General features: G+C 34.2%; 2 protein-coding genes across 2 annotated transcripts; both read left to right on the top strand.

The window, feature by feature from the left end:
* The first annotated feature begins 270 nt into the window (after positions 1–270).
* Positions 271–17,871, top strand: LOC141660617 (uncharacterized). Its single transcript, XM_074467606.1, has 10 exons — positions 271–400; positions 505–757; positions 843–909; positions 13,752–13,910; positions 14,052–14,634; positions 14,737–15,251; positions 15,307–15,901; positions 17,184–17,326; positions 17,480–17,699; positions 17,771–17,871. Exons 1-10 carry the CDS (start codon positions 271–273, stop codon positions 17,869–17,871), a joined length of 2,766 nt encoding a protein of 921 aa, XP_074323707.1.
* A 1,630-nt stretch (positions 17,872–19,501) lies between these two features.
* Positions 19,502–24,315, top strand: LOC141660616 (uncharacterized). The gene is made up of 9 exons (XM_074467605.1): positions 19,502–19,651; positions 19,742–20,030; positions 20,148–20,243; positions 20,552–20,633; positions 20,741–20,804; positions 20,960–21,114; positions 21,199–21,319; positions 21,405–21,608; positions 24,181–24,315. The coding sequence occupies exons 1-9, from the start codon at positions 19,502–19,504 to the stop codon at positions 24,313–24,315; spliced, it is 1,296 nt and encodes a 431-aa protein (XP_074323706.1).
* The last annotated feature ends 1,266 nt before the right edge of the window (positions 24,316–25,581 follow it).

Below are 25,581 nucleotides of genomic sequence, written 5' to 3'. Positions count from 1 at the left end.
GCCATTGAACAATATAGATTAGACTGGGTTTCAACGCATCAAACTACCATCCATGCTGATTTGTATAATTCTGTGCGTGATGCTCTCAGTAAAGGAGACCATGATCCAATGCATGTTGGAAAATCTGTTATACTGCCTGCTTCATTTACTGGATCCCAACGATACATGTCTCAATACTTTAAGGATTCCTTGGCGATATGTCGTGCAATTGGTCATCCATCCTTATTTCTCACCATGACTTGCAACTCAAAGTGGCCAGAGATACAATAAATGCTTAAATTGTTGCTCAATGTTGATCCTGTTGATGCACCGGATATTGTTTCTCACATGTTTAAACTGAAGCTTGATCATCTATTAGACTTGATTAAAAAGAATAACTACTTTGGAAAGTGTATAGGAGGTAAATTTATTTTTATGGACACCGACAATTTTACATTTAATTTTTTTAATCATATCTACACACATGCATAGATTTAATATTTTTTTTACTTATGTTTTGCACAGTTATGCATGTAATTGAATTCCAGAAGTGTGGTTTGGCACACGTGCATATGCTAATCTGGCTGAGCCTTGAAAGCAGACCTAATTCTATTGAAAAGTTTGACCAATTGGTTTCTGCTGAAATACCAGATAAGAATTCTGATCCAATAGCATATGAAGTTGTTAAAAACTACATGATGCATGGACCCTGTGATAAAGACTTATACACATCTCCATGTATAGTTAAAGGAAAATGCATGCGTCATTTCCCAAAGAGGTCTGAATAAATAGAATGATACATATGTTCTGTAATAAGTCTATTTTATTATTAATCTCGATGCATGTAATGTTTTGTTTTGCAGGTTTAATGGTAATACCTATTTTGACGATTGTGGTTTTCCTGTTTATCGGAGGCGTAACACTGGTAGGGTTATGTTAGGTCACACACACACTGTAGAGGGGGTGAATACAGTGTGAAGTACAATCAAATCGAACTTTAATAACTCAAGTAACAGAAAACAAACTTTATTGAAACAATAAACTCTGTTACAGTATGGAACTGTTACCTCTCAGTGATGAACAAATATCACGAGAGCTGCTAGGGTTACAATGAATAATATTTTTGATAATGATAACACTTATAGTGTAAACCCTATGTCTGTGTTTATATACTACACAGTTACAAGATAATCGCTAATTGATATGGAATATAATTCTGCTTCCTAAAATATATCAATCAGATATCTTTTCTTCCAAGTATTCTATTCTTCATAAAATTCCTTCTTCATGCATATCTCTTCTTATGTTTGTCTCGATCTTCTTTTCTTTAATCAGCTGCTGTCCTTATCTGAACGTCCTTCAGTACTTAAGTTCTGATATCCATCTTCTGATAATTATCTCCTGATAATATAAGTATTGATATCCTTAAGTCCTGACTTCCAGTAAGTACTGATTTATCCTGTTTAAGTAAGATCTGAAAACTAAACATAAATCATATTAGCCATGACATTATCAAATATATCTAACAATCTCCCCCAACTTGTAAATTAGCATAATATACAAGTTTAATAGATATTTGATGATGTCAAAAACATTAAGTACAAATGCATGAGAATTAGACTAGATAACTACAACTTACAGTCCTTAAAGCTTTACCAATCTTTAATTTCTGATAACAACTTCAGTCTGTACAAATATCAGAATTTAAGCAGTTGTAGATCTTGACTTGGCTTCATCTTCTGATCTCTCTGATGTCAGGAGTTGTTCTGAGATAGTTCTTCAACAAACATCTCTCAGCATATCTAAGTTCATCAATCATTCTCCTTTTAGCATCTTTAAGCTCTGCAGTATCTTCACCAATTTGAAAGATTGCAGCTCTGAGATCATTAATCTTTGCTTTTCTTATATCCTAATCCAGTCTGATCAAATATGCCTTATCAGACTCAAGATTGAATTCCACAGCCCTGTAACCCAGAAAGGTAGTTATAATCTTAGCAATGTTGGGCTTCATTTCAACTATATCACCCTTGTGATCTCTGTACTTTGGAAGATATGTGCTGTCAGACTTAACAGAATAAAGCCTTTTCTGTCTCTGAATCTGATCCTTCAAATAGTTTGCAGCACTTTCTGTTAATCTGTCATTCACTTGAAGTAAGAATAGTACATTCTCCAGTTCTTCAAAATACTTCAATGAAATGGAATTTTGCCTTATATGATAAACCCTACCATCTGTCATGAAGTACAACAAGATGTGTTCTTTCAAGTAGGTATGGTAAACCATTTGTACAGATTCCAGTTGATTCAATCTCTCAGGAGTTGCTCCAATACATGGTTCACTCAAGGAAGTTGGATCATTGGTAGTGTTCTGTATTCTTCTTTCATCAGCACTTCCCAATCCAGTTTTATCTCTTGCTTCCTTTCCAGTAACTACTCTTGCTTCAAAACCACTTGCAGCAGTCTTCAAAGGTTGAGTCTGTTTTGCTTTAGTGAATCCTGGTAGGAGTGTCTTTGATTTATCTTCTGATATCAAGTTAACTTGAGCTATGTCAGAGGTTACTTGCTTCTTCGAAATATCAGAACTTACTGTCTCTTGACTCTGAACAACTTGAGCTATGTCAGAGGTTGTCTTAAGAACTTTTATTGAAGTCAGAGCAAGATCAGCATCTTCATCAGTAATTTCTTCATTCTCAGGAGGCACATAAACCTTGATAGGTTCACCAACCTTTTCTTTACCCTTGGATCTTGGATCTATCTGCGGTTGTGATTTAGCCAATGTTGCTTCAGTATTTGTCCTTTCTTTTATCACAATGCCTTTGAGTTTTGGAAGTGTCTTTTTACCAGAAGCTTCAGATTTAGATGTGACTTTTTCTGATTTAAGTCTGGCTTCTTCTTCCATTAAACTCTCCAAGTCCATTCCTGGATTTTCCTAAAGAAATAACTGTCTTGACATTTCTTCATCAAGATCTAAAAGTTCATCAGAACTTATCCTTTTACCAGTAGCAGAACTAATTCTTTTTCCAGTATCAGAACTTGTCCTGTGACTTGTGATTTCAGCTTTTCTTGATGAGAAACCTCTACCTTGACTATGACCTCTACCCATTCCAGAGTTTGCTTGGTCATCCCTTTCATCATCCTTCCCCTTCAGTGTCTTATTAGTCTTGCATTTGGACTTAATTACTTTCTCCCCCTTTTTGGCATCAGCAGGTAAAAGAAGAGAGACAAGCAATTCCACTGAGGCTTGGATTTCATCAAGTTGAGATTGCTGAGAAGATTGATTTTTCAGAATATCATCAATATGAGCTTGTTGTTTCTCTTGAGTCTTTTCAATATAAGCAACTCTGTCAAAGGTAGGTTGGAAGAATTTTTTCTTGTCAATTTTCTGAATTTGTTCCTGTTTGATAAATTATTCCTGAATCTTATGTAACTCTGCATGAGTAGTTGAATGGAGACCTTGTAGATGTTTAGTACTCAATGCAGTGACTCTAAGCTGTGTTTTGAAATCATCAGTATTTAACATCTCATCAGTTTTTGTCTAGTGCTCAGCCAGATTCTTTACAGATGGAACACAAGTAATTGAGTTCCATTCCTTAGTCCACTCCTGACCAGCAGGAGTTTCACTCCAAGGCACTGGTGCTTCTCTGGTAACAAAATTCTTAACAAGTTCAGATTTAAGAGTTGTTTGTTGAGGGGCATGTCCTGAAGGACCTGCTTCATCAGTATCTGCTTGTAGAGCAGCATCACCAGTTTCTCCAGTATTTGCAGCATCAGAACTTACGGAATCAGCATCTTCTAACAAAACAACAGTATGCGAAGCAATTGAGGCTTCAGCATCATCTTCTAAGTGCTAATCTGGATCCAAGTTCTGATCAACAGCCATATCCTGTTGCTCACCTATTGTCTGATCATCAGCATCTAGATGTAGAGAAGGTGTAGTAAATAATTCTGGAGTGCGAACAGCATCAGTAACAGGTGTTGTTGATGGATTAGTTGCTGTTGGAGCTTCTAAGTAAAGAATTTCAGGCACAACCAGGTTCTGAATATCAATATCAGCACTTGTGCATGGGTCAACAGGAGATACAGACTTAGGAGACACATATGGTGTGTTGGCAGTTTCAGTAGCAGCTTCCTTAGTTGGAGGTAATGGAGAAGCAGTGACTTTAACAGATTCTGGTTCTTGTGAGATCAGAGATTCCTGATCTCCTTCCTTAGCTGCTGCTTCCTCATCATCTGATTCTGGCCTTTTTGCCCTCTGTTTCTTGTATCTCTTTGAAGATATGGATTCCTCGGGAGTTTCATCAACAGTCATTCTTCTAAGCCTTTTGAGAAGCTTAGATCCCCCAATTCCAGAATCCTTCTGAGAAGTCACTTTCTCAGCTTCTACTATAACAGGTTCTGATGTAGAAACCTGTTCCTCACTTTCAGACTCATCTCTCAAAGCAATCCTCCTTCTCTTCTGAGGTGTTTGAGAAACAGTCTTTGTCCTCTTTGGCTTGGAGGATGTGGACTTCACAGTAGGTCCTGAGGATGAAGGTTGGGCTGTCTGTGAAGTTGAGAGATATGATTTGAGATAAGTCCTGAGTGTAGGTTGAGTAGTATGAGTAGTATGTTCTGATGAGTGTTGTGGTGTTGGGGAGGTGGTTGGTTGGACATCAGGATAAACAGATCTATAGGTATCAGGATCAGCATTTACCAAGATCTGTTTTATAGACTGAGGAATCTGTAAAGGTCTAACCACCTTCTTCTTAACATCAGCATTTACTAAATCAGTAAAGGCTCGTTGTGCAATTTTGAAAGATGGGGTTAAGTCAGTGGTAGGTTGGGGGTTATCAGCACAACAATGGTTATAAATAAGCTGACAAAATCTAACAAAGTAGAAAACATTCCTATCTTCTGTTATCCTATCCCCAATAAAACCTATCACAGTATTTGCAAAATCAAAATGAGTTTGGTTAATGACAGCATACCCGGTGTGCTGACTCATGATAGGGACAGCATCAAAGTTGGAACACTTATTCCCAAAAGCTTTAGTGATACAGTCAAAGAAGAAGCTCCACTCCTTTCTATGATGAGCCCGTTTTAACTGTCCAAGCTTTGCCAAACTCTGCTCATACCCCAAGCTAGCCATAAACTCTTTAAGAGCTAATTCCTCCGGGATTGAATAAGTACACCCTTCTGATAGATGTAGGGCCTTGCAAATTGTACCAGGAGTTACCCCATATATAGAATCACCCACTTCAAAAACAATACTAGGAGTACCATTTTGACCACCATTATCAAAGTTTCCAGTCCTCCAAAATGTCAGAACTTTTTGGCTTAAAAAGGTTGAAGGTTGGGTCAATGCATACCCGATTTCACTGTGTGCAAGAAGATCTTGCATAAAATGCAATTCAAACGGAGCTTCAGCATTATCAAGAATTGCAGCATAGTTGTTTGGAACAAATTTAGCTCCATCAATGATCAAATCCTTAGGTGCCATGAAAATAATCGAGATTTAAGAGTGCCTGTTAGATGTTTGATAAAATGTCTATTTGAAAAACCAATGTCAGGAGATGAAAGAGAGTAAAAGCGTATAGAGAGATAAAGTATAAAAGTGAATAAAAGATTAAAAAAATCCTCTCTCAGTCTTACTTATACTTTGAAAAAAAAATGTTACCGTTGGACACCTGTCAGACATGCAGTAATAACGAATAGTTAATGGGCACGGGAAAACAGTAATCATTACTTACCCACTTGTAGTTTTTCAAGGAAAAACCGTTCCACTTACCCAGTTATTCCATTAATCAAGGTAAATCAGTTTTAATTCAAAATTGAAACTGTTTCCACTTATTCAATTATTTTTCCCTGCACACCAATATTCTGAAAAAAAATCGAGTGAGAATGACCAAAATAAATCAAGGGAACAAGTACTGATAACATAAAATCAGAACTTAATTTAAATTTAAATTGTAATGGTCATCAGAATATAAATATTTATCAGGATTTATCAATGCATTTCAGAACATCTCAGAGACAAGAACTTGCAAAAAAAGAAATTTCATTAATATATTGAGAGAATACATTCATGAAATTTAAATTACAGCAAAACTTTTACAAGATTGTCCTAAGCTTCTAAACCTAACGTCAATAGCTAATGTCTTAAGCTAAGAAGCCTGACAAAGCTGATGATGAAGAAGAACAGGAAGAAGAAAATAAATTATTTCGTCTTCCTACTCTCGACAAAGAGAATAGCAAGTCGTATTATTTGCTCCTGCTTTCGAAGGCGACGAAGGTGAAGTTCTCTTCGAACTGCCACCAGATCACGTTTAATAGCCTCTGGAAATTGAATCCAGAGATTGTGAGGGATGTTGGCGATAGGGAATGGAGTTGGAATCCCATTTAAAAAGACATGTACAGTCTCATCGCCATAGTTGTAGAACCAGCCAAATGCAGCCATTTGTGGTGGTAAATGTAAAACGAGAGTGAGTTTGTGATAAAAGAGTTGATGTGTAGGCTGATGTGAAGTGGTAGATTTTATAGGCAAAAGAATGCCAGGAGACGCAAAGAAATTTAATGCTGACAGGTAGAATTAATTCTACCTCGTCTCCCCAGACTTGGAAGAAGGAAAACAGTCATTGGAAGTGTAAGTCAGGGTTAATGCGCACAACTAACAAGTAAAAAAAATATTACTGTACGGGTATGTGAACCACTATCCCTAATGATATTGACTGTTAATATTCTACCCAAACATAGTCTGATTTAAACTGAAACTGTTTTTAGATTTTATGCATAAATAAGTCAAGTAAAGAATCAGAATTTAATATCAGAACTTAGACTTATATCAGAACTTAACAGTTACCAGAACATAATTTCTTAACCCGAAAAATGAATGCCTATCTTAGTAAGTCCTCATACAAATTCTGATTTAGATTCTTCAGAACTTAATCATTAGAACATGCAATCAGAACTTGTCCTCAGAATTTGTGCAAGGTGACACAGAAACTGTTCATCTAAAATAATATAGATCACCACAGTAAGTTTCATCATTCATATGGAGTGTTTAGTGTGTGCATTAAGCTAAATATCAGACAAAGAGTAAAGTCTGATTCACTTCAGTACATCTTAGAAATAAGGCATAACTAAAATTTTACTAAAAACTTGTCATTATTCTGAAACCTACTATTGAATGAATTCATGCTTGAGTCCACCTCAACTATTTTGTGCTAATTTTGTGCATCTTTTTAAATTCCATTGTACAGTGGCTTCTCAGTGTAAGTGAGTCACGACTGCTTATCAGAATTTATGCTGTTATCAGAGTATTTCTTCAGTAATCATAGAGTGTGAAAAGTCACCAAGAAAATATTTTGCTTTTCTGATGCATATTTACTTAATACCAGCAATGCACTTGGGTCTTCCCTTCCACATTTTTTACTCTAGATCTCAAAGGAGTACCTGATTTTTAATCCTTGTTTCTTTTTCTTTGTCTTTTGATAAGTGAGGTTTATCAGCATTTAGTACATTCAACAGATTTACTAGCATCAGAACTTAACAGATGAGTAGCATTATTCTAGTTTGTGACTTAGTAATAAGATAGACAAAGTAAATTCAACTAAGCTCAATATCAGAATTTGCTTGTGTCAACAGATTTCCACAGAAATAATTACTTCTAACATGGGATCATTAGTATGTTGAAGATTACTAGGTCAGCATCTAGCACAGGTATCCTCATAGGATTGAGTAATTATATTAACAGATATATCACAATCAGAGTTTAGAAACATACATCAGACAACAGTCAGTACTTAAGCAAATTTTCAATTAAGCACAGAATACACAAAGAGAGTAATTTCTGTAAATACTGATCATAAAGTCTGATGCATCAGAACAAAACTAAGCAGATTTAGAGAAAGAACCTGAAACCATTCCAAGTTCATTTACCAATCTTGTAAAAGTAGGTTCACACAGTGGTTTTGTGAAGATATCTGCTAGTTGTTGATCTGTTGGAACAAAGTGCAATTCCACTGTACTTTCATCCACATGTTCCCTTATGAAGTGGTACCTGATGCCGATGTGCTTTGTCATTGAGTGTTGAACTGGATTACCTGTCATAACAATAGCACTTTGATTATCACAGTAAATAGGGATTTTGAAATATGTTAACCCATAATCCAGTAACTGATTCTTCATTCAAAGAATCTGTGCACAACAGCTTCCTGCAGCAATATACTCTGCTTCTGCAGTTGATGTGGAAATTGACTTTTGTTTCTTGGTTCCACTTGTGCTTTTCCTGTCAATTTTGCAACCTGCAAAATCTGCATCTGAGTAACCTATTAGTTTAAAATCTGATTCTCTGGGATACCATAATCCCAGATCAGCTGTTCCCTTAAGATACTTGATCTTTTCACAGCTGTTAAGTGAGGTTCTCTTGGATCTGCTTGAAATCTTGCACAAAGACAGGTAGCATACATGATATCAGGTCTACTAGCAGTTAGGTAGAGTAGTGAGCCAATCATACCTCTGTAATCAGTAATATCTACTGATTTACCAGTATCCTTGTCCAGTTTTGTTCCAGTGGCCATGGGAGTGGATGCACTTGAACAATCTTGCATTCCAAATTTTTTCAGCAAGTTTCTGGTGTACTTAGTTTGACAAATAAAAGTGCCTTCTTCATTCTGCTTGACTTGAAGGCCCAGAAAATAGCTAAGTTCCCCCATCATACTCATCTGATACCTTGACTGCATCAGTTTGGCAAACTTTTTGCAAAGTCTGTCATTTGTAGACCCAAAAATGATATCATCAACATAGATCTGGACAAGAAGTAAGTCCTTTCCATGGTTGAGGTAGAACAGTGTTTTGCCTATAGTTCCTCTGTTAAATCCACTTTCCAGAAGAAACTGAGCTAAAGTCTCATACCATGCTCTAAGAGCTTGCTTAAGTCCATAAAGTGCTTTATCAAGCCTGTAGACATAATCTGGATATTTGTAATCTACAAAGCCTGGAGATTGTTCAACATATACTTCTTCCTCCAATTCTCCATTGGGAAAAGCACTTTTCACATCCATTTGAAAGACAGTAAACTTTTTGTGAGCAGCATAAGCCAAAAATATCCTTATGGCTTCTAACCTAGCAACTGGTGCAAATGTTTCATCATAATCAATTCCCTCCTGTTGAGAATATCCTTTTGCAACCAGCCTTGCCTTATTCCTTGTAATTATGCCATCACTGTCAGTTTTGTTTCTGAATACCCACTTTATACCAACAACAGATCTATTCTTTGGTCTTGGCACTAGGGTCCAGACTTTGTTTCTTTCAAATTCATTTAACTCTTCCTGCATTGCTTGCACCCAATCAGCATCTTGAAGAGCTTCTTCCACTTTCTTTGGCTCAGTCTGAGAAAGAAAAGAATTGTAAAGACATTCATTTGAAGTACATGTTCTAGTTCTGACACCTGCATCAGGATTTCCAATTATCAAATCAGGTGTATGTGATTTAATCCACTTCCTTGCAGATGGAAGGTTTTCTCTAGAACTGGATGCTCCCCCATGATCCATGCTGTCTTCATTTTCATTTTCTGATGCTCCCCCTGAAACTATGCTCTCTGAGTTGGATTCTTCAGAATTTAGATTTTCAGAACTATCAGAACTTGGCTTATCAGAACTTGACGAATCAGAACTTGAAGAGCTAGATGTATGTTCTGATGCTTCTTGAGATGTGGTAAGATCTTGAGTATGCTCCCCCTGCATAGGTGCATCTTCCTTTGGCGTAGTCACCACAGTTTCAATAACGTCAGAGTTTAATCCATCAGAGTTTGCAGTATCAGGACTTATATTGTCAGGATTTTCAGTATCAGAATTTGAGTCTTCATTTTCAAATCTTAGCTGATCATGATTAATAAAATCTTCAAGTCCAGTAATCTTCTTATCATCAAAAGAGACATTGATAGATTCCATGACCACTCTTGTTCTCAAGTTATAGACTCTGAAGGCTTTTGTGGAAAGTGGATATCCAACAAAGATTCCTTCATCAGCTTTTAGATCAAATTTGGATAGTTGTTCAGGATGAGTCTTAAGAACAAAACACTTGCATCCAAATACATGAAAATACTTCAGATTTGGCTTCTTTTTCTTCACCATCTCATATGGTGTCTTTCCTTGCTTGTTAATGAGTGTTGCATTTTGAGTAAAACAAGCAGTCTGCACAGCTTCAGCCCAGAAATAGGTTGGAAGCTTTGCTTCTTCAATGAGAGTTCTATTCTTCCTTTCAACAACTCCATTTTGCTGTGGAGTTCCAGGAGCAAAGTATTCCTGCTTAATTCCATGGTTTTTGCAGAACTCTTCCATTATCAAATTCTTGAACTCAGTGCCATTATCACTCCTTATTATTTTCACTGAGTCTTTGACCAATTTATCCAGTTGTTTGACATGATCAATCAAGATAGATGCAGTTTCACTTTTTGTGTGCAAGAAATACACCCATGTGTATCTGGTGAACTCATCCACTATGACCATAACATATTTCTTCTTTGCAATATACATGACATTTACTGGACCAAATAGATCAACATGTAGTAGGTGATAAGGCTCAAGAATTGATGATTCAGTCTTGCTCTTGAATGAGGATTTTCTTTGTTTAGCCTTCTGACAAGAATCACAAAGGCCATCAGGAGCAAATACTGACTTTGGCAGTCCTCTCACAAGATCTTTCTTGACTAATTCATTTATATTGTTGAAATTTAAATGAGAGAGTTTCTTGTGCCAATTCCAGCTTTCTTCAATTGATGCTCTACTCAACAGACCAATTGCAGAACCATCAGTACTTGTTGAAAGCTTAGCTTCATAAATGATACCACACCTGTATCATTTCAGAACAACTTTGCCTTTGGATTTACTCACAACTTCACAGTGTTCTTCAAAGAAATCAACATGATAACCTCTGTCACAGATTTGACTTATACTCAGCAGATTGTGTTTAAGTCCTGAGACCAGAGCTACTTCTTTAATGATGACATTCCCAAGATTGATATTTCCATATACCAATGTTTTTCCAATGTTGCCATCTCCATAAAAAATACTTGGGCCAGCTTTCTCCACAAAGTCTGATAGCAGGGCTTTATTTCCAGTCATATGTCCTGAACATCCACTGTCCAGAACCAGGATATTTTTCCTGTTGCCCTGCAATCACAAAGACCACTAATGATTAGTTTTAAGGACCCAAACTTGCTTGGATCCTTTGGCCTTATAAAGTTTGTTAACATTTACAGCGGATTTAGCATCAGAGTTTATGTTAACATTTTTCTTATCAGAACTTACACTATCAGACTTTGAATCAGAATTTACACTAGAAGGAACAATGGAAACTTTCTTTAAAGAAGGTTTTATTTGATAATAATCATAGTACAAACTATGATATTCCTTACAAGTATAAATGGAATGCCATAAACTACCACAATGAAAACAAGGATTTTGTGGCTTATATCTAACAGAATGACTCTTAACTCCTGACTTTGAAGGTAAGGAGTTTATGTTCTTAATTTTCCTGTAAAAAGAGGCCAGATGGTTAGAACTTTCACAGTTATGACACGTTTTCCTAGGAGCTTTAGGAACAGGCTTATAATCATTGTTTTTATTCACACCTTCCTTTCCATTCCTATTTTTCCTAGGTGATTTTACCTTGTTTGCGTTCTTAACATCTTTCAGCTTATGCTTAAGCTGCTTCTTAGTCATTAAACCTATGTTTACTTCAGCTGTCTTTTCCTGTTTAAGTTTGTCTGAAGTTAATCCCTCTTTAACTTCCGATTTCTCATTATCAGACTTTACAGTTACAAACTTAACAGGTTTTAACTTAGGCTTTTGCTTAACAAGAACAGGCTTACTTTCTACAGTTCCTTTATCATTCTTATCCTCTCCATAACCTAAGCCCTCTTTCCAATTTTCACTACTTAGCAAATTTTGAGTTGTTTTGCCAGAGTTAGTCCAAGTCCTGATAACCTCTATTTCCTTTTCTAACTCAGTTTTTAGAGATTCATTCATTTTTAGCACTTCATCCCTAACATAAAAGGCATCATCTCTATCTTTCTGAGTTTGATGGAACATAACTAACTCTTTTTCTAAGAAATCATTTCTTTTCTTAAAAGCAAGATTTTCAGAAGTTAATCTTTCACATGTTAAAGTTTGATCTCTATAACTAACAAACATGGTTTTAAGATATCTTCTCAACTCATTAATATCATTAGTATGAAAAGCATAAGTAGTCTGAGGTACCTTTGATTCAGCAGCTTCAGAACTGCTTTCAGTACTTGCTTTATCAGCATTTGCCATCAAAGTATAATTCTCCTCACTTTCAGAGTTTGAGGTGTCTGTCCAGCTTTTCTTCTTTGTGACAAGAGCCTTGCCTTTGTCACCCTTCACTTTCTTGCAATCAGGAGATATGTGGCCTTTCTCACCACAGTTATAGCATTTGACATTGGTATAATCTCCTCTATCAGACTTTCCTCCTCTTCCCTCAGATCTTCTGAAATTCTTCTTATCAGAACTTGTGCCTTTCCTGGAAAACTTATTTCCCTTCCTGAACTTCCTGTATGCAATCTTTGTGATCCCTTTCACCATAAGAGCACACAGCTTCATCATCTCCTCATCAGCATCAGTCTCAGGCAAGCTTTCAGAATCTGAGTCATCATCACTTTCAGAACTTGATGACTCAATATCAGACTTTGTGAAAAGAGCTTTACCCTTGTCTTTCCTTGAGGTAGCTGCCTTGGGGGATTCTTCTTCAGCCTTAAAAGCAACTGTCCTTGACTTTCCTCCTTTCCTCTTGCTTCTTTGTTCCATCTCAAGTTCATGAGTCTTGAGCATTCCATAAATTTCATCAAGAGTTGTTTCATCAAGATTGTAGTTATCTCTTATTGTTGTTGCCTTCAAATCCCAGCATTCAGGAAGAGCTAACAGGAATTTAAGGTTTGAATCTTCAAGATCATACTCCTTATTAACCAGTGACAAATCATTCAAGAGTTTGAAAAATCTATCATATAAATCAGTCAATGACTCATTAGCCTTTGAGTCAAAGTGTTCATACTCTTGAGTGAGTATTGACTTCCTGTTCTTCTTAATTGTATCAGTTCCCTGACACCTTGTTTCCAGAGCATCCCATATCTCCTTTGCAGTTAATTACCTTGTTTGACATTACCCTATTTAATAACTCAAGTAACAGAAAACAAACTTTATTGAAACAATAAACTATGTTACAGTATGGAACTGTTACCTCTCAGTGATGAACAAATATCACGAGAGCTACTAGGGTTACAATGAATAATATTTTCGATAATGATAACACTTATAGTGTAAACCCTATGTTTGTGTTTATATACTACACAGTTACAAGATAATCGCTAATTGATATGGAATATAATTCTGCTTCCTAAAATATATCAATCAGATATCTTTTCTTCCAAGTATTCTATTCTTCATAGAATTCCTTCTTCATGCATATCTTTTCTTATGTTTGTCTCGATCTTCTTTCCTTTAATCAGCTGCTGTCCTTATCTGAACGTCCTTCAGTACTTAAGTTCTGATATCCATCATTTGATAATTATCTCCTGATAATATAAGTACTGATATCCTTAAGTCCTGACTTCCAGTAAGTACTGATTTATCCTGTTTAAGTAAGATCTGAAACTAAACATAAATCATATTAGCCATGACATTATCAAATATATCTAACAAGTTATCAACAAAAAAGGGATCAACCTTGACAATCAATATGTAGTTCCATACAATCGAGATCTTTTGTTGCGGTTTCAGTGTCATATAAATCTGGAAATTTGCAACAGTTCAAGATCGTTGAAATATCTCTTTAAGTACTGTTTAAAGGGTCATGACACTGCTACAATGTTGTTGAAGAAGAAAAGTAACAAATCAGGGAGTGAACAAACTACAAGATCCGTGAAGAATTTGGATGAGGTAAAGAATTTTCTTGATGGTAGATATGTTTGTGCATCTGAGGCATCTTGGAGGATTTTTGGGTTTGACATTCACCATCGTTCCCCAAGTGTTGAACGCTTACCAATACATTTGCCCGGTCAAAAGTACTTGAATTTTTAGAGTTCTGCAGATTTGGAGAATGTGTGTAATAACGCGACTTCCAAAAAAAGTAAACTAGAGGCTTGGTTTGTAGCTAACAGTGAATTTTCACAAGCTCGAAATTTTACATATTCTGACTTTCCCACCCAGTTTACATGGACAAAGAAAACTGCTAAATGGAAGCTTAGACAAAGAGGTGATGTGGTTGGGAGGTTAGCAGAGGTTCATGCAACAACTGGTGAATTATTGTATCTTCGAATACTGTTACTTAGATGTAAATGTGCTTTATCTTTCTCTCAGTTGCGCACTATTGATGGAACTACATATGATACATTTAAGGAAACATGTGGTGCTCTTGGTCTATTGAATAATGACAAGCAATGGCATGATGCTTTAGAAGAAAATGCATTGTCAGCTATGCCAATCCAAATTCGGGCTATGTTTGTTAACATACTGGCATATTGTTCAGTGTCTGATCCGCTTGCGCTATGGGAAAAACACTGGCCAACATTGTCAAATGATGTTCTTTATATCCGGCATAAGATTTCAGATAACATTCATTTAACACTGTCCGAGTATGAAATCCAGAACTATGCTTTAGCAGGTGTGTGATCAGTATTAAATACATTTTACGTTTGTTACTTTGTAGTATTTTTTTATTATTTTTATTTAGATGTCGGAACATTTACCATTTTTTTTTGTACAGAGATTGAAAAGTTGTTAAATGATGTTGTTAAGTCCTTAAGAGATTTTCATATGATGCCATTTCCTGACGAACGATTTTTCCATACTTTTGTTAATCTTCTTATTGCTGAGGAAACTAGCTACAATAAAGAAGAATTGAGACTTAATCATGATAAAGCTCATAAAAATCTGAGCTCAAGGCAGCTGGATGTATATAATGCAGTTGTTGATAATGTAAACAAAAATAAAGGTGGAATGTTTTTTGTTTACGGGAGCGGTGGATGCGGTAAAACGTTTCTTTGGCAAACTCTTTGTTCACGTTTTCGATCAGAAGGAAAGATTGTTCTTCCTGTTGCAGGCTCAGGAATTGCTGCTACACTTCTTCTTGGTGACCGAACAGCTCATTCTAGGTTTAAGATACCGCTTAAATTAGATCAGACTTCTATTGCTGGAATAAAACATGGTACATACATTGCAGAGTTGATGCAGCACACAAGTCTTATAATATGGGATGAAGCTCCAATACAGCATCACTATGTAATTGAATCCGTGGACAGAAGCTTGCAAGACATAATGGCTGTCGTTGATGTAGAACGAGGAAGAAGACCCTTTTGGTGGTATTACAGTTGTTTTTGGAGGCGATTTTCGACAGATATTACCTGTTCTGCCTAAGGCTGGAAGGGCTGAAATAGTGAATGCATCATTTAACAAATCCCGGCTTTGGAAATCTTGCAGGGTCTTTCTTCTCAGTCAGAACATGAGATTACATTCAGGTAATTCTGAAGCTAGAAATAAAGTAATAGCTGACTTTAGTAAATGGCAACTTGAGATTGGAGACGGAAAAGTTGAATGCATTGATACTCATCGTGCAGATGTTAAAACTGAGTTTGTAGTTCGTGATGAATATGTTGTCAAGAGTCCTTTGAAAAGTCCCATTAAAACCCTAATTGACATTATATATCCAGATTTTCAGAATAACTTGCATTCACAGGAGTATCTGAGATCGAGATCTATTTTGACTCCAACAAACGTTGTAGTTGATGACATCAATGCACAGATTCTTGAAAGAGTTTCGGGTAATATGCATACTTATCTCAGCCAAGATTCAATTGAAGACAGGGGTGTTGACGAGAATGACTTTGATTCGTCATTTCCAGTTGAGTATCTGAACTCCATAAATATGCCATGTATGCCTAAACACGAGTTAAAAGTAAAGGTTGGATCCGTTGTTATGTTGATGAGGAATTTAAATCAGATTATGGGTCTATGCAATGGTACAATGATGATAGTTACTGGCTGCAAAAAAAACAGTATAGAATGTCAAATTCTCTATGGATCTCAAGTTGGTACGAAACATCTAATTCCAAGAATCGATATGGTCCCAATAGACACAAATTGGCCATTTGAATTTAAAAGAACACAATTTCCTCTCCAACTATGTTTTGCATGACTGTGAACAAGATCCAAGGTCAATCATTGGACACAGTTGGATTGTATCTTCCTACGCCCGTATTCTCTCATGGTCAGTTATACGTTGCAATATCCCATGTTACATCTCCAGAAGGACTACATATTCTTATTGATGACGATAATGGGAAAAGCACAAATATAACATCAAATGTTGTGTTTGAAGAAGTTTTCTACAACCTTCCTAAATTATGATAATATTTGATTTAACTAACTTATTGTAATTGTTTGACCATGAAGATGGTACCACCACAAATATTACATCAAATGTAGTCTATGAAGAAGTATTTTACAATCTACCGAGCATAAATGATGATAATGTATCATAGTAGTTATTTGTATTGCACATTTACAATTCTGACTAAGTTATTCATCATTTTATTATAATTGGTAGTACGAGAATTTTTTTTGTTATTAAATTAGAATTACATCAGGTCATATTGGTTATTCATTCTCATATAACTACTAAGTAAAAGGCAGATTTTGGAATAGTTTTTTTATGCATATCAAATTCTCAATATAATTAGATGTGATATGTTTTATATTGATAAGGAGACATTATGCTAATCAGAGAAGATTATGGGATACTAACAATGTGTATCAGATAACTAACTCATATTTAAATATTTGTTTAATATCACATTTATGTTACTAATTGAGATTCTATTTTAACACATTTTTTTCCTTGCTAATATTGGTGTAAGCTGTTAGGGATCATCATACAACTCTAATAGTTATCTATTGATTGAGATTTTCATGGACTAATTATCAGCCTATCACCTTAACTATAAAGATAGTGTAAATCTTTATTAAAAATACAGCCGATTGTCTTAAACGCTCCACACATTCGGATTGTTTTTACTATATATCCAACTCACAAACTAATTTCAGAGTTCATATGGCAGAACATCCAAGTATAATTACAATTCATTACCTATTTGTTGAAATGAACATTTAATATACTCCTTTTTTATAACATCTATTAATTTTTTCATTACTCAGATATGCAGGACCGTCATCATTTATCCAATCTGGATGCTAATAATACTGCTTGGACTTTGAAGGTCCGTGTGACAAGAATGTGGGTATCAACTAATCGACAAGGTGTCTTAGTCAGGCACAATCTTATTCAATTGGACTATGAGGTTTGATTGAATAACTATATGACTTATACCACATCTATGATTGTATTTTCCAGCCTCTATCCTAAGATTTTCTTTTTTGCAGAATAATCACATACTTGCAATTATTCCACCAGCTCTTTGGAATTTTTTTTACTTTATCATTCATCCTGGCAGATTGTTCGTATCAGAAATGTTCAGGTTCTTCCAGCTGCTGGATTTCTGAGGCCTGTACGTTCTGAAAATCACATCATTTTTCTTCCCATCACTGTGGTGGTGTTGGAACCTGAGGAAATTTTGAGTATACCATGCCATATATTTGATTTGGTTCCTTTGACACTCCTATATAATTCTCCTCATTGTTCTGCTCTCGATGAGCTTCCTATTTATTCCACTGGTATTGCTTATAAAATTTTAGAACAAATCGCTTACAATTTGTTGTGTTTAACTTTAAGTTTATTGTTGTAGATGTTATTGGAATTGTTGAACTCCTGCAACCAGTACAATCTATTATGACAAGATTTGGTGAAAAGGAAGTGTTACGCTTCAGAATTTCAGATGGCGTGTAAGACTCTTCAATAAATTTTTTGACAAATATAAAAATACTACGCCATCCTCTAGTTTTCTTATTTTACATATTAACACTATTGAACATCCATAAGTGTTTGACGTTTTATTATATTCGTGTTAGGAGGGCCATCCAAGTGTGTTTTAGCGGTTCTTTGCCAACAAATTTTGAATTATTGTAACAAGTTACTGAAATTGAACCCAAAATTGTGATTCTGGCATCTGTTAGAGTCTTTATGTATCGAGGTTAATGTCTTATTTTTTATATTAAAAACCTTTAAAATTGTAAGCGTTCTCATAGGTTATACAATTTCTTCTAGCTCTTAAATAATATATATTTTTCGCTCTTAAAAACAGGAAGAACGCAGATCAGCAATATTCCGTCAACAAAGGTTTTTGTCAATCTTGATTATCCTGATGTCTTATATTTGAGGCAGAGGTAACTAAGTATAAATTATATATTTTTGAATTTTACATTATTTTTTTCATATAAACGCTTATAAATTTTACATACTTTGCAATATAGGTTGATGTACATTTGACAAATCCAAATATGACGCTGAAGAACCATTCCCGTCAACGAAGCTTGAAGACACTTTATTTTTACTGCATTTCTATTAAACTTCTTGATTCAACCGCATTGTCGTATTTGTTTTGATTAAACTTATTTACCACACTATGGATTATTTTATAATTTCTCTGTAAATCATAATTCTTTCAGTATTTGTCTTTATTAAATGTTCGAACAATTTTGATCACATTATCTCAAATCAACATTTTAAATAAATACATTAATTTAATATGTATATTCTAAATGTCTGAAAAAATATGTTATATATAATTCCATTTTGAAAAAATTAAACAGATTTTGTTATAAATATTCATACCATTTTCATATCTTATGCATATTTTTAAATGAATTAGAGAAACAGACAGAGTTATGAAAAAAAATATACAAGTTAATAAAAAAATGGGATCAATAAGACTTTGATTGTGATGATTGGATTAATTTAATTGATTAACCTTAATTAATTAATTAACTCAAAATTTAAAATATAATATTCCGTAACATCTAAATTGTACTTATATATTCAAGAATTATATTGAATAGATAAGAAGATAATTGATGATTAATGACCTAATCATTGAGGATTATATTGTTGTCGGTCTTCATCTTACATATTTTAAAAAAATATCAATTATCATCAACTTACCAGATTGAATAAGATAATTGATGAATAATTAGAGAATCAATTAAGACCATATTGTTGGCAGTCTTTATCATACAGTTAAAATAGAGTATCAATTAGCATCAATTTACCAGTTTGAATATATCATTGAGATAAAATAGAGTATCATAACCTATCAAGTTGCATATATCATTTACAAATGCATTTTACTTTAATGCCTTGAGATAAACATCAAACATACTATGATACTAAAAATAAAACTTTAGGTTTCTTCTCTATTTGTTCTCTCTAAAAACATCATTGATTGGTACGAACTGATCTAATATGTTATCATTATTTATTCATCGTGCATGCTGTCATTTTTTGTTAATATTTTGAAGTTTTTAATTCCTCAATTGTTAATGCTTGACACTTTGTTTAATTGACTTGAACAAAAGCTTCAATGGAGTCTGCAGTATTCAATCTTATTGAAGACCTTGATCAATCGACTATCAATTGGAAGATTAGGGCTAGAGTAACTAGGATGTGGACCAGCGTTAGCTCTGAGAATGGATCAGTCAAAGGATATAATGTCATTCTACTTGATGATGATGTAAGTCTTATGTTGTAAAATTTTATTATGGTATTACGTAAAATCCTACCTTCTTTTGTATACCAAATGTAACATCCTCTTTTGTTTTAGAATAATCACGTCCATGCATTTGCTTATCCCAATATTTGGAATGGATTCAAAACTCCGGTGATTGAAGGAGGCGTTTATGTTTTTGACCAATTTTCTGTGAAAGATGTTGTCGGTAATCTGAAGCCTGTACAAACTGATATCTACATCAGATTTTCACAATATACTACGGTCACTGCTGTTGAAGACGATGGCATGATTCCTGCCTACAAATTCGAATTTCTGGATTTAGGTGATCTTTTTGCTGAGGCTAGCAAATATCAGCCACAACAACAGCCTGAATTTGCTATAGGTGACCTTAATATAATACTCTTTTGGTTCAGATTATTAGTTTTTTTAAATGCGTACCTTAATATTTTACTGCATTTTATCTTTCACCAAATTAAATATATTGCTCTGTTTAATTTAGATGTAATTGGAGTTATTGAGAATTTTGAACCTCTAACGAAACTTGACACAAATTTGGCATGCGAGACATTGTCAAATTCAGGATTTGTGATTCCAGGTTTGTCGAATGTATTAATATTTATCCTGTAATTATAATTATTTTCTGAGTCCGTCTCTAATGTGGAAGTTGTATATCCTGAAATATATGTTATTTTTTAAATATAGTAATCAGCCTAAAGTAAGTGTTTGGGGAGATCTTGCTGTGTTGACCACTAACATTTATACTAAGGAACTCCAGTCTCCAGTAATTGCAATAATAACGAGCACAAAAGTTACAACTTTCATGAGTAAGTTCTCTTTAACTACTTAGTATAAATGACCTTGACATTATATAATAATTTCCTGAACTATATTGCTTTGATTTAGATACTGTGCAGATTGGTACTTTGCCATCTTCAAAATTGTACCTAAACCTAGATGATGAATCTGTGACTGATATAAGGATGAGGTAGTACGATTAAGAAATATATTAATTACATAATTACAGCACGTTTGCATGTTTAATAACAGTTGATAGGAGGCTGAGTTAATAAACATCAATGTTTACATTTGTAGGTTGAAGGAGGAGGGATATTTGTCAAAGAGAGAAAAATATCTTAAGACGACAAAATCTGAATTTGTTCAACCCTTTATGGAATGAATGACATTAAAGGATCTCAATGAAAAGCTGACATATGATGACTTAAAGGTTTTATAACCTTTAGAAAATTTGCACGACACAACCATATTGAATATGATTTATTTTTAAATTTGAACCTTTTTCACTTCAAACAGAAAAGGATATACACCACGTTCTTAGTTGTTAAGGTGGATGAGGATGTAGTATGGTGGTTTTACAGTTGTAACAAATGTCAACAAGAGGTTGAGCGGCTTGACAGGAGATTTCGATGTAATAATTGCCCTCGCATAATTCCGGTTGCCCCTAAAAGGTAAAACAAATTAGAGTTATATTAAAAATTTATTATGTTTTAGTCTGTATTAAAGTCAACTTTCAATAGTTATCATAAATTCAGGTTTCGTATCATGGTCCTTGCCGAAGATGATACATTTTCATGTAATATTATGCTCATGGACCGAGCTGCTAGAAGGATTGTTGGCACAAGTGCAGCAAAAGCGTATAATGATTTTGAGAAGGTATAAATTCATTACAACAAAGCAGATCCAATGAAATGTTCTAAATTGTTAATTAAAGTGTTTAATAATTATTACATTGTCTCAGGCTCCTGAAGAAGTCCTTCCTCAGGTACTTAAAGATTTGGTTGGAAAGGAAGTCACTGTCATTATTCAATTGAACAAAGCAAATATAACTGAAGATAGTACCATATTTGATGCAAATGACATATTTGACACGACTACGCAGAGTCCAAGTCCATCTGAATCTGCACATATATCAGAATCTTCCTCCATCAACTTTTCCGTTAATGTAATTTTGGTTTTTATATGTTATAATACTCGAACCATTATATTTTTATAACTTTTAGTCTTCCAACAAATTTTACAAAGCGTAATTGTTTTTATGTTAATCTGTCGATCTTGATGCCATTGATCATACTCCAGGCTCTGCAAAATCAGTTACCAAAATAATTAAAAAGGTAAGATACATTTATGCATTGTATTTTGTTTTTTTTTTGCATTTAATCACTTACATTCCGTTCATTAATTATCATCATATTAATTATTCTATTAATTTTTTCTGTTATTTTGGTCATATTCTAAGAATTTTTAATTTGTTAAAATTTGCAGGAGAAGTAATACAGCAGTTAAGCACTCAATTATTTTGCTTGATGTTATATACGAAAGCTGGATTGGATTGGTGTTTAGCATTTCTGAATTTCGTTTTAAATAATCATCATTTTCAAGTTGTTCATCTTTTATTTGGCATGGATGCTGTATTTGTGTTGGCAATCCAATTCCTCAGTTTTTAATTATTAAATTTCCTTATCACCTTGAACTCTAAACTTGGTTTGCTGATGTTGAAAGTTTGTTTTTCCTATTTGAATCAATGAAGAATGTGTTTTGGTCGTTTTTGTCGTTTATTTCGTACTATTGTCAAATTGCGTTATTGATATTTAATACAATTCTAATGGGGACACCAAAGTTTAGTAAGCAGTTTTTAGTTATAACTGATTCAATTAAGTATTATAGTATAAGTATAACTATTTTAAGTTAGTTTTTTTCAAGTCACAAATTGGTAGCCATTCCCCAATAGTCACATCTTTCCATTGTATTTTGTATTTATAGAAGTGTGTCATTACATTTGAGATTAGTTAGTCTGTCAACCTTTGATTGAACCCAAAGAAACACGTAAATCATGGAACATATTGAACGTGTATGGCAATTCCCTGCTCAAGGTTTGTTAGGTCCCAATGTGTTTGTAGAAGGGGGGTTGAATACAAACAGTACCAAATAATCGAATAAATGCGGAATAAAAAAATGTGAAACAAAATTCAAGTTAAATAAAAATATTATTAAACTTGAAAGGTGTTACAACAACTGTATCGATTACAAGGTATTAATCTCAAATCAATTATCACAAATCTAGAATAAATTCGACATGAACTATTTCTATTTTTGCAATAATTAGAATCAAATGCTAAACGCGATTTGAGATTAAGTTCTAGGGATTTTGATCCGCTAGATTGTTACACAAGAACAAGATAAATAATTCTAGTGGTTTGGATTTAACATTAACAAACTAGAATTTTGATCTTGATGTAAGCAGAGAAGAAAATAAAATGTTTCAAGGCGGCTGCTTTCTTTTCTTTGTTCTTGAATGTGTTCTGTATGATTGAGATCATTGAGTTGAATGACTTCTGCTTCTATTTATCAACAGCCGAATTAATTGAATTGGAATGACAATCCTTTAAGCTTGTATGACAATCGGTGAGACTATCCTTTTGAGCTAGCAAGACAATCGTTTGAACCAGCATGACTATCGGTAGGACAATCTTTTGAACTGGCATGACAATCGGTATGACAATCCAGATTGTCATGCTAGTTCATTTTCAATTGTCTTGCTGATTTAAGATTGAATTTAATCCAATTAAACTTCTGAAAATTCCTAAAATTAATTCTGAATTAATTAATCAATTAATTTAATTAATCAATAAATTAATCTTTGCAGATATAAATTATTTTCTTAATTAAATTATATGACTTAATTAATTAATAGAGAATTAATACTAACCCTGAGCAGCATCCATTCTTCTGAATATCTTCTGAAAATCACTGAGAATTATGAATCAATTCCACCACTTCAACGTTGACACTCGATGTACTGTCTGGTTCATGAGTGACTAACTTCCGTGACGTTTCTTCATGTCTTGACTTTGACACTTTGATTTTCTTCAGATTAAATCCTTGTAATTAATTGATACCCTGGCGAGATCTCTGTCACTTGATTAAATCCACGATCTTGATTTATATCACTGAGGCATGATCAACTTCTTGAACTTCTTCCAGTGAATTAACTCCTCAAGTCTGTAGATGAACCTTGTTTCTGAATCCTTTGACAGATATTACTTTGCGAGATCTCTCTGACGGTAGATCCACTATTTACTTATTACATTCTTATTTGAGTTGAGTTGAATCCTCGAATATACAAATAGGCTATGACATATGACTTACAAGGTTGGATGAAGATAAATGTTCACAGTGAGTTTATTCAGAATGCTCCTGAAGGTCTGAATAGAAATGACATTGGCGTTGTTATGAGAGATTCAAATGGCCTTCTTATTCGATTAACATATGGCACCATTTCGGGCTTAACTAATCTTAATAGTGCCTTATGGGCTATTTTGATAGGAATGTGTAGAGCATTTCAAGACCAGTACGAACGTGTTATCATTGAGACTGATAATATCTAGGCTTACCGTGAATGCAAGTATTATAGAGAGGATGGAATAACACCATATACTAGGAGTACATTCAGATGTATCCTTTCACATCTTAATGATCATAACATTCGTTATGAAATTAATTTGGTACATCTGCAGAGGAACTCTGTTGCAAGACGTCTGACATCAATTGGTAGACAAAATCTGCACGATTTGCAGACATTGGACCGGCATGTTGACAACATTCAAGAATTTCTTAATATGGATTTAGGTTTTGGCCCCCCACAAGCATAATTTCAGGATGTTGAGATTAATGACCCTGAACCTGTTCAAGATGGACAGGTTGTGAATTTCTAAGCATGTTCAATAGTTTGTGATTGTTCATGTTAAGTATGTATATGTGAATATGTAACAAATTTGTACAGTTTGGTTAATATATGAATGCAAATATTTATTGTAATTGTGAAAAATGTTTTTTTGTAAAAGATAATGATTTGATGTTACATGCATTGTCCATCACTAAATTTGACCCACATCTATAAAGTTGTATCTTTCTTACTTACACGTTTATCAATTCGAGTCATGATTATGTTGATTTCCACAAGGCAAATATATATCGGAAATTATTTTTATTACTACAAGTCATAATGATGTAGTATTCCTTTCCAATAATCCAAGAAACCCCCATTGTTACTTTACGCTTTTCTAAATTTACATAGTTTTAAACAATTACAAAGTAGAGTAGGAAATGAAAAGGTTTTATTCACATTCAATTCAGTTAACTCCAGTATTTGGAATACAGAAAGCATCTTATTTTCTCACAAACTTGCTCAGCTCCAAGTGTGCTATCAATTACATATATAAAAGTTGTAGAACGTTTCCTTATTTATAGACCTTATCACAATCAGTTAAAATTCTAATTTTCTTCATTGCAAAAAAATACTCTCTTCAGTTCATCATGCCAAACTTTAACATTTTCACTGTCAATACTGACATTATGTCTATATTGTTTGGCTTCTTAATACACGATCTTGATAGCTTTCAAATATTCGGAAAGTTTCTGATGGCCTACTATACCAAATCTAGCCGAATACAAGTTAAGGAGATGTTGCAGAAGCTCAACTGGGATGCTCTATACCAGTACCATAATCATTATCTAGAAGTTTGGCGTGACCAATTCCATGGTTTCATTCTTTTTGCCATTTCTCTGGAAGTTGAGCAAGCTATGTTTTATAACTCGGTTCGAATGCTTTTCATGCACAACAATGTGGATCATAATCTTCAAACTCTCTCTTTTCTCTCCATTAATCATTTCCCATCTTATTTTAGTTATGTGTTTTTTAGAGCAGTTTACAGACCATATGAAAGAGATCAGGTTGTTGAAGAAATATCTCATATTCTTACAATCCTTGATCTTAAATCGAAGTTATTAGACATTGTTCATTTGCTTGAAGATATATACTGGAACATATCGGATGTAGATAATCTACTTCCTATTTCTAAATTTTGTCCAAATGCTATAAATAAAGACCCGATCAACAGGATTGAAGGGAATCCTTT

Source organism: Apium graveolens, chromosome 5 (genome assembly GCF_009905375.1).
Source record: "Apium graveolens cultivar Ventura chromosome 5, ASM990537v1, whole genome shotgun sequence".
NCBI classification, from domain to species: domain Eukaryota; kingdom Viridiplantae; phylum Streptophyta; class Magnoliopsida; order Apiales; family Apiaceae; genus Apium; species Apium graveolens.
The sequence above is the reverse complement of the archived record's forward strand: the minus strand, read 5'-3'. Positions and strand labels throughout refer to the sequence as shown.

Bases quoted from the DNA above. Each gene is read 5' to 3' on its own strand.
- LOC141660616 (XM_074467605.1), top strand. From the start codon at position 19,502: ATGGAGTCTGCAGTATTCAATCTTATTGAAGACCTTGATCAATCGACT. The intron at 19,652-19,741 runs GTAAGTCTTATG...CTTTTGTTTTAG, and splicing joins TCATTCTACTTGATGATGAT to AATAATCACGTCCATGCATT. The intron at 21,320-21,404 runs GTATAAATTCAT...ACATTGTCTCAG, and splicing joins CGTATAATGATTTTGAGAAG to GCTCCTGAAGAAGTCCTTCC.
- LOC141660617 (XM_074467606.1), top strand. From the start codon at position 271: ATGCTTAAATTGTTGCTCAATGTTGATCCTGTTGATGCACCGGATATT. The intron at 910-13,751 runs GTTATGTTAGGT...TTGCGGTTTCAG, and splicing joins GGAGGCGTAACACTGGTAGG to TGTCATATAAATCTGGAAAT. The intron at 17,327-17,479 runs GTTTGATTGAAT...TCATCCTGGCAG, and splicing joins TTATTCAATTGGACTATGAG to ATTGTTCGTATCAGAAATGT.